The sequence below is a fragment of the Neodiprion lecontei genome, chromosome 2, assembly GCF_021901455.1.
Source record: "Neodiprion lecontei isolate iyNeoLeco1 chromosome 2, iyNeoLeco1.1, whole genome shotgun sequence".
Classification (NCBI taxonomy): domain Eukaryota; kingdom Metazoa; phylum Arthropoda; class Insecta; order Hymenoptera; family Diprionidae; genus Neodiprion; species Neodiprion lecontei.
Genome location: NC_060261.1, coordinates 30,795,123 through 30,805,040, shown reverse-complemented (window position 1 = coordinate 30,805,040; position 9,918 = coordinate 30,795,123). Strand labels below are relative to the sequence as shown.

General features: G+C 42.2%; 2 protein-coding genes across 2 annotated transcripts; both read right to left on the bottom strand.

The window, feature by feature from the left end:
- Positions 1 to 899: 899 nt before the first annotated feature.
- Positions 900 to 2,289, bottom strand: LOC107218833 (cuticle protein 16.5). Its single transcript, XM_015656853.2, has 2 exons — positions 2,130 to 2,289; positions 900 to 1,954 (listed from the first exon to the last, which is right to left on the bottom strand). The coding sequence occupies exons 1-2, from the start codon at positions 2,139 to 2,141 to the stop codon at positions 1,421 to 1,423; spliced, it is 546 nt and encodes a 181-aa protein (XP_015512339.2). The 5' UTR covers positions 2,142 to 2,289; the 3' UTR covers positions 900 to 1,420.
- A 3,486-nt stretch (positions 2,290 to 5,775) lies between these two features.
- Positions 5,776 to 6,282, bottom strand: LOC124292740 (cuticle protein 38-like). Its single transcript, XM_046730468.1, has one exon. It carries the CDS (start codon positions 6,197 to 6,199, stop codon positions 5,879 to 5,881), a length of 321 nt encoding a protein of 106 aa, XP_046586424.1. The 5' UTR covers positions 6,200 to 6,282; the 3' UTR covers positions 5,776 to 5,878.
- Between the last annotated feature and the right edge of the window lie 3,636 nt (positions 6,283 to 9,918).

The following is a 9,918-nucleotide window of genomic DNA, read 5'->3' as shown; positions in this document are numbered from 1 at the left end:
TGCGAGACCTTGGACTTCCATTTAATTCCAGGAGTTCTTTGCCTCGCGTTCTTTTCTCCGCCAGTTTCTATCCTAACGTTCGGTCCAGTACGTAGTATAGATATAGGTATGTACGATGTATACCTAAAAACCCGCAGAGTCATCGAATCGGGTGATCGCGTTCGATTAGGAAAGCCTTGTTCTGCGCAATACAAATATGTATGTAGTATAAAGTAGAAATGTTCAAGTCAAGTGAAATAAGGTAACGAGACGGAGAGTGACTAACAAGTGCCGGCTACCCGTATTCCAAAAAACTGTAACGCACACATCGGCATATACTTTTCTATGCAGAATACATCGCCGGTGGAAATCATAGAAACTGACTCGTTCCTGGTGAAGGGTCCAGCCGCAATCCTCCGACTGTTAGGGCGTGTCTGTCCAGGGCACAAAAATAAGCAACAGGATAGATTCAGCCTCCACTTCGTGCGTAGATTACTTGCCGTGGAATGCGGCGATGCTTGAGCAAGTGCGAATGAATATTGTTTAGCATCTTGTTACAGGTAAGCGAGTATCCCTGCGTAGGTTGGCGATCGTTGTTACTCCGATTCGCGAATGCATCCGGCTCGCAGAAACGGCTCCGCCCGATTCAAGGTCTTCAAGATGCGGATATACGAGGTCGTAGTGGTCAGTTGTTCTTCTGACCAATACCTATATATTTCAATGTCTCGATTTTTGCAGACATTCCGGTGGTTTATAACCACGCTGCTTTTACACTTTACTCAATTTATTTTCCCTTATACTTATCTTGAATAGTAATCAGTGGGTACAAGAGACGGACACGTGCATACAGGGAGTAAAGTTGTGGATATGGGTATATATACAAGTGATTTGCATAGAAGCGTGTACTCGTACAACAGAGATTGAGGTGCTATCGACATGATATAATTTATTTTTCCATGAGATGCAAAAAGTTATTATTTTATAACCGTGCAATATAAAAATGGTCTAGTTTGATAACCGATGTAATTGAATACCTAGATTTAGAAATTTTGACGCGATCAGGTTCCCAAACTTATGAATATAATCGATCGACTGTTTATACCGGGCGTTACTCAGGTGGGCCTCTTTCACGTATTCCATTAAGACTGCCGACCTTGCAACGACCAATAATCGACATTGCCATTCGAGTTGCGACATGTTAGGTAGTAGTTAAAAACAAGTAACTCAACACGCCGCAGTCTCGTCTGGAATGTCGATGGTACAACAGTAGTTGAAATGGTTCAAGCTGCATGTTCAGCGCTAGACTCACGCTAGACCATCTCAATAAAACTAATACCGATGTATCCTAGCAGCTCTAGCCTACAGCTATGCCTGTCTACGAGTGTGTTCCTCCGCCAGCTCCATATTCGTCGTATCGCATCAGTCGTCGGGATAAAGACGATTACCAAACGCTGATAGCGGGGTGAGCGTAAGCCGAGTAAGTCAGTGCCGGGGCTGCGGCCAAGGTGTGGACGACCGGAGATCCCTGGTGAACGATGCTGTGGCCGTAGCTGGAGACGGATTTCTCAGAAATGAGGGCCGAGTGCGGGGCGACGGGGACGGCGGCGGCGTATCTGACGGCGGGGACTGCGGCGGCGTATGAAATTACGGGAGCTGTTCCATGGACCACAGAGTTTCCGTGGGACTCGATCGTCTTTTCGGAGATGAGGTGAGCCTGGGGAACGGCGTGGACGGCGTGGACGGCGTGGACGGCGGGGACGGCGGGGACGGCTGCTACCAGGGGGGTGGCTGCGGTGTAGGCGACGGCAGGAACCGCGGCGTGAACCAACGGTGCGGAGTTGTGGACCACCGTGTTTCCATGAGACTCCACCGTCTTCTCGGAGACGAGGCTGCCGACGACTGCCGGACCGGCGACCAGCGCGTGGTGGGCACTCGGCCTGGCGAAGGCGACGGCCACGAAAGCGGACAAGAAGATCTGCGTGGGAGGGAGAAGAGAATTAGCGATTAGACGTACGGAGGGGAGAAGGGGTACTCTTGGTACAGGGACTTCGAGTACCGATTTTGAGAAATTCGTCGGGGAGAGTGAACTCCAATTTCTCTGTGATGTGGAATTAATGAGGATGCGGGCAAAAGAGGGGACGAAGACTCACCAGCTTGAACATGTTGATTTGGATTTGTTTGGGCGGTTGGTTTGAGTTTAACCTGAGACTGATCTGCTCCGTAGAGCTCTCCCGTCGTTTATATAGGAGCGCGTCGTCGTCCGGGACCGAGACCTTCGACGACGAGTTCGCCAACTCGGGCTGGGTTTACACGGCGTAGGCACGTTATCGTTTGCCGCCTTCTAACCGCGGGCAACTCTTTCTTCCTAGCTGGTATACAGTCACCTAGGAAGCAGTCACCGATTATCTATGATTCTTAGTATTCGGCGTACACATGTGACGTCGGATTTTTATTTATTCCACAGTCCCTCCGGCTATCGTTGAAAGCATGTAAGAATTAATTAATAGACGGTAAATCGTAGCGAATTTATTAATTCGTGACGTCAAAGATTACTGATTGAAACAAAAATTCAATTAACGCATCCTGAATCTCTATTAATTCAAAATATTCAATGTCCTTTGGAATTGAATAATTCTATTCCGTTTCTGCCGCAACGATGCATCGTATCAAGTTCAATAATTAACTACACCAGATTTGGTGTTCATGTTAAAAAGATTTAATGCAACGATGCTATATCTAAATACGATACAGTTTGTTAATATCTATAAAAAAAATTGCCCGACATTGATTCAAGCGTAACGTTGACCCGTATGTTGTATTGTTCGTTCATAGGTATATAAATATAGAGGCGGTGATCCCTCGCGATGATAAAATCTGAACAGAGATTATTGTACGCGAGATAGCAGACTGGTTCGGACAATCAGCTGTTTGCTCACGATCAGGCGTAATTCGAGCTCCGCATTATCGCGTCAAGATCTTGATTTTTTTTTTCTTGCGTATAACAGTATCCTTTACAATATATTATTGAAATTCTTATCCGCATCGTTGCGCGTTCGACGAAAGTACGAGTTACGTAAAATACGGTCACTGTTACGCCAGCTATATTTCTAAAGTTCTCCAAACTACCTGCAGTTCATTGGGCAATGCGGATGAAAGCTGGGCACATTTCCTCCTGCGTTACGTTTAATTCGTCATTTAAACTCGGCCCTACGACCTGCCGGGTTATTAAGATTCACATAATTAAGAATCTGGATCGTATTCGACTTGAGCCATTCGAAACGTAAGTTTCAAACATTAATTTACCATTTCCGGTTGCCCAAGATCCGAGAAATATAATTTTAGAAAATGAAGCGCGCTTTGTAAGCTTGTAATTTTGCACCTCCGTTGAACCTCAGATATTATCTCACCTTCATAATTAATTAATGCATCGCATATTTATGATTAGCAAATTCTCGAGCATAGGAATACGATACTTGTTGATTACGAGTTGCCGTTCCCATTAAGCGATTTGCAGATCAGATAAGCCACCTTTTTAAACACGGTGCGTGGGGGGCGCGCGTTTTAATAGTATAGCATACGCACTAATACGCAATAATAATTGCCGTCCGTTCGTAATTATTTGAATTCTTGCGTCATGTGTGACTCCAGGTGTTTACTAAAGTCTAGAGCGCAACGTATAGGCGTTTACCAAAATCGCGAAGAACTGTACACGAGACTTGAAAGGCTTGATTGAAGTGTTTTAAAGTTGTGCAGGAATCCGTAGAGGAGGAACTTTCCAGAAACGCAATCTTCTTACAAGTTTAACGCGACTATATATCTTTGTACACAAGTATTTGGGAACGGTGAATTTCTGGAACATTACTTAGGCGTATGTTAAATTTGCATACGAGATAAACTCTCCAACATCCGTATATAAATCACGAATCATGGTCAATGATTTCATTTCATGTCGGTTTATTAATAAAAACTTTAAATCAAATTTCAGTGGCACGAAATTAATTTCGATTGTTATTCAGTCCCATCAGCCTGGATAGAAGGTGTGAGATAATTGACGAGAAGAAACCCGTCTGCATAAGCGAAATAATCGGAATGATTGGACAAACTGGTGCTCTTGTTATGGTGGCGGTAAATCGACACACCAGGTTGACCTTGAAGTGCGATCGAGGGTCCGGGAGCAAGTCAAGGTCTTCGCAGAATATGTTTTTTTTCAGTTTACTGGATACGCTCTTATTTCTTGATCATCAGATTTTTCATAATGTTGTACAATTCCGGCTCCTGTAAATACAGTGAGGGCTTATCGTGTACGCCAATTTTCGATCAGGGGATCCTAAACCTTCATTTCTAGATCTATGAAGTAACAGTGTCGCATATTTGAAAGATTTGATCTGGATGGTATTTTTTGCGTAGAATTCAACTATCAAAAAATTAGAAATGAAACAATTGTGCTAACACCTTTTCAATTTTTTATTCAACCAAGTTGAGATTCTTTTGTAAAATATCAAATAAGATTCTACACTTTTATTTACGTTTCACGTATAACTCGTCGTTATATTATTTGTATTATTATTATTATATGAAACGTATATTATTAATTGATCGGGGCTGACTTTTTTTAAATTTATGCGTGCCTTCTACACATTTAGAATATTGCCTGTATGTGGGATCTATCAAAATGTTCGACTCTGTAGATATAGGGTCAAATTATGTGTATAGTGAATGTCACGTACATTTTAGATTGACACTCATTGAACAGTATGCAGTTCGTATGAGAAAATAATGTTTAAGACTGAAAAATATGTTGTGTTTATTTTTTTTTTGTAAAATATATATCAAATATGTTAAAAATCTGAAATAATTTGTACGTTTTTTAAATTTTATCTTAAACAAACAGTCGCATGGATTTTGCGATGTCTCCTTTTATTCGTTGAATACAGAATTAAAACGGCCTTAGAACAATTGTTTCGTTTCTAATTTTTTGATAGCTGAATTCAACGCAAAAAATACCACCCAGATCAAATCTTTCAAATATGCGACACTGTTACTTCATAGAGCTAGAAATGAAGGTTTAGGATCCCCTGATCGAAAATTGGCGTACGCGATAAGCCCTCACTGTATTTACACGAGCCGAAATTGTACAACATTATGAAAATTCCGTGATCAAGAAATAAGAGCGTATCTAATAACTGCCCACTGCGAAGTGTTACAAGATGCGTACAAAATAAGGAAATAAATAAGTATTCCATCTACGAAGTTGGTACAGCGATCAATCGTGATACATTCATAACTGTTGTCATACAGCTTATCTACGATGGATAAGCAAGGTGGTTTTCTTTTAAGGATACACGCCGGCTTTCGAACATATATTAGAGCTCTCGGCGTCTTCGACCGACGATTTTGAATAGCTGGACCCAAACGTGGCTTTTGTCTTTGCACGGAGAAAGTCCCTGAAAATACGTTCCAAAACTCAGCTGAACGAGATTAGAATAACATTCCGCGTCGCAGCCTGGAGAATTTATCTTAGTCTTCGAGTAGTATAATGAATAACCTCGGAGAGCAGAAGAGCAGGTGTCGTGAAATATATATCGTAATTTTGCATGATCTCCAAGTGAGGAGAATGACGAAACACATCTGACAATGAGCAAAACATCAGTCAATGCTTCTCATTGCAACCTATCGCCAAGAACAGCCAACCCAGGTCCAAAGAACGATTCTTATTGTACGAAACAATTCAGCGCAAGAGGAATCGAGCGAAATAAATTGACCCATATAAACAAGGATATCGCTTATGTTTCTTAATTGATTTTGTAAAAATGTGTTTATTGATCATCAGATGATTTGGCTACATCGCCGATCGGTCTTCTCACTCGGAGAAACGACGATCTCACTTTCGTCCAGGTCTTCAGTGGATGTAGGCCGCTCCGTACCCGGCGTAGGCCAGGGGGGCAGAGTGGACGTAGGCGGGGGCGGCATAGGCTGCGACCGGAGCGTGAGCGTAGGCGAGGGGGGCGGCGGCGACGGCGTGAGAATAGGCAAGGGGGGCTGGGGCGGCGGCGACGATCGGGCTCTTGACGGACACCTTGTAGGTGTTGGCGTAGCTTGTGGCGACCGGGACCGAGTGGGCCACGGCGTAGGGGGCGGCGACGACGGGGGCGGCCAGGAGGCCTCCAGGAGCGGCCGAAGCGACGGCCACGAGGGCGGCGAGGACGACGAACTTGAACATCTTGGCGAAGAGAGTTGGTCTTGGTATAGACTTGGAGTGTCTGGTATCGACGCTGTGGATCGAGTGCCTTCTCGTTCGAATTCACGGAGCTTTTATACCGGCGAGAGAACGCGTCTTTTCGCCGCCCCTCCCGCGACTCTTCGGCTTTGCTCGACTTATGCGGAACGCACCCGAGGTGAACTTTTGAGTTCTGGAAGAGTGTTGAGCTCGATTGCGGGTACCTACGCAGCAGGGCCAAGGCTTGGAACACCCGGTTTCATTGTCCGACCGCGCCACGAATGGCAATAAGGAAGTTCAGAGAACGAGCGAAAAGGGACGAGAGGGAAAGGCAGGGCTCGTCGACGATGAAAACAGCAGTGCGGCTGCCTTCGTCGCCGCGTATGATCTTTGTCGAGGGCAGCGATGGCCAATGAGCTAAAAATAATTGACGCATCGTTTTTTCGAGTCCAAAAAAATAACCGAACACGACTCGATTGAACAGGTAAAAGTTGATCGAGTCATCGATTATTTCGTATTTTTTTGAAACGGTGGAGTTGAAACGAAAATCTCGTAAATTTCAGTATGTAGTCTTCATAGCGGAAGAGTTTTTGGATAATTTACAGTTTCATTCAAAATACTTCTCAATTTCAGACGATAATATTCGTCTACCTTTCCATTATTATATCGAGTAGGTGTACTTGGTAAGTAAAACAATGATGATGATAATTGATACTTTAATTACGCGAATTGATATTGTATTGCGTCGTTCGTTGTAGTAAAAAACAAAAACCGATTGAAACGAAAAATAATCGATTATTTTCTGTCATTCTTAGTTGAGGGTGTACGAACTGGTATAAAAGTGAGTCTGAAGCATCAATACCGCAGCTTATTCTGACCGATTTATAGCTGAACTTGTAATAATTAATCGACGCATTTTTGCTTATCGCCTAATTTCGTTCGGCGAATCAGCCTCAAAGAGAGCGTTTTCTTATGTGCTTGCATAATCGGTTGAATTATCTTCGTTCGCCTTCGATAAGTAAATTTCCAAACAAAAAAAACTACCCGGTGTAGTATATTGATTTTGGAACTTGTAAAAACAGCAATTTATCTTCCGCATGCAGGACGGCAAATTCTGTTGCATCACTGAAATCCGGGAATATCTGGGCATCGAAACGCGTTCACCTATACCAGCCGACGACGAGCATGGTTGAGTAACTTGGACTACGTAATCGGGTTGTTAATTTCTGGCTGAAGCGATCAAAACAATAACTCGTCCGTAATTGTGTTGACTAGCTGTTAGCTTACACACTGCCGTACGAGGTTGTCAGTTGGGGGTCGACGTGGCTCAATCTTGGGAAAGCGCGTGTCGCACGGTGCAGGATTATGTAGAGTATATGTAACGCATGTGTATCGGTAATCAGCTGCCGTGCGTGAGGTGAGACTGCGCTCTCTATTTTCTGCTTCATGTTTCAGTTATCCTTGAATTTTTGTGAAAACGGAGTTTTTTTTTTTTTTTCTTATCCCCTCATTCACGCAAGGACGTTGCATCGCATTTACAACAATTGATGACTCGTATAATTAGGTGACGAGATTTGCTTTATTCTATGCATTAATCAGTTGAGAGTGCCGTTGCGCATCGTCATGCCGCACGTGCGATGAATTATTTGCTCAAAGATTGCGCGATTTCAACGCAAACGATTTCAACGGTTGCAGGAAGACAGGTAATGTGCTAACGGCACGTTTTACGCGATTGTCTGACGGGGAGTAAAGAAATTTCTCCTTTCTACAAATTATTCACTTATCGCGATCAGGTACGTGATCATACTTTGAATAATGAACTTTTTCATATTACCGAATGAAATTCGGGAAAAAATTCTATAGTCAAGTGGCTGCCGGCATAATTTTATTAGAACGACAGCAAATCAAACCTAAATTTTCATTCCGAAAATTCTATCGATTATATTTCGTGGCAAAAATTTACTTCGGTAACAATTGATTGTGTATCGTAACTGCAGTTTTACAAGCATGATTTTCAAAAATTTTGAAGCATTCACCAAAAATCCGTGAATTTGACATCAGTGATTATGAAGAATAAATTGTATAGAATAAAAATTCGGAAACGCGATTGACTATCAATTTTCCGAAATTGCGACTGATACACTGAGATTGATAAGGTAAATACTATACTCTAGACGAAGGTCACACTTTGACAACCTCAAAGTGAATGTGAAGCCCTCCACGGCGCCTGTATACCTACTACATCGACGGCAACACCTGCTTATGAATCCGTAAACAGGTTTGTTTTTAAAGTGATTCGAATCGTTACAGTGGTTTATGATAATTTATTGGAGGTGAGTAAACACATGAGAGCGAAAAAAAAATTTTTTCTTTAAAATAGATGAATAAGAAACAATGTAATGACAATCTCCTGTCTGGCAAACGGTGCATGTAATCTTTTTAAGCTCCAATCGCCTTGAGTAAACGCGTCGTAAAATTGTCTCCATGATTCTACATATACGTATTGTACATACCCGCGTCACCTTTACGCAGACCGTGCAGATCGAGAAACGAGATCAAAACTTGGCCACCTTGGCTTTGTCCGCGAGTCAATGTACCAATTCACGAAGGCACACACGCCCAGTCTGCACTTTAAATCTACCATGAATACGGAGCGGTAACCAGACTCGGACCTCGTTCATGCTTGGATAATTGGAATTTCAATACCTCGTCGGTTCTTCCTCTTTGCCTCCCTTAACGTCAGACCTCAAACCGTGAAGCAGAAATTCGAGGTCTTCGGTTGAGTTGACATAACTATCCAAGTTCTCCAAACTTAGAAATAAGTTTGAGGATTTTTTTTTTTTTCACGTAGTAATATTCATGCTGCGAATTTTTCTGACTTTTACCTTTGTGTTATTGTAACGTTTTTTTAGTAACGCGGAACCTTTTGAGGTCACATAAATACGCAATTCATTTCTGGTACCACGATTTTTATCATCGTATACAGGATTCGAATTCGCACGTTCGTACGACAACTCGACACAGTGAATGTTCATTATCGGTATGTGTATAATTTTCTCTTACTCCGACAGCTACTACAAGTATGCCTCCAAAATTTATATCCGACGTTGCAGATCCAAGCAAACCTTGGATACCATGCACTGGGCTTCGAAACGAATTTTCCGATCGTGGCCAGTAACCAAAATTCCTACTGAAAAATGAGATTAATATCCAAGTAAGGGAATAAGTCAAATATTTTTTGTTGTTTACTAAAAACTTGGACTTGGGTTAAAAAATTACCTAACAAGTCTATCGAAAAATGCCTCCTTTGTTGGCTATTTATTCACTACTTTGGATTTTAAAAAAACACATTATTTTTTATCCATGGTGACGGAAGATGCGGACTTGAGGTGTTGATACCGAAGAGTGGATGCAGAGGACTTCGTCTTATCTTAGGTGAGTGTGGCATTTTCTTTGCTCGATAATCTATTACAGGTGTTTGCGGTGTCAGCGTTAAGTCTTATTATAGTATATTAACCGTACTACAGTAATCAAACTTATATTCTACTTATATTTATAGTGTTTGTTTCAGTACCATCTATGAGTGTTGTACAAAATAACGAGTATTATTATCTAGATGAAAATAATGTAATTTATATCAAAATTCATCTAGACACGATAAGAGATAGTTTCTCGTGTAATTATCTCTACAAAAAATAGGATTATCATCGTTTTCATTTAGA

Bases quoted from the DNA above. Each gene is read 5' to 3' on its own strand.
- LOC124292740 (XM_046730468.1), bottom strand. From the start codon at position 6,199: ATGTTCAAGTTCGTCGTCCTCGCCGCCCTCGTGGCCGTCGCTTCGGCC.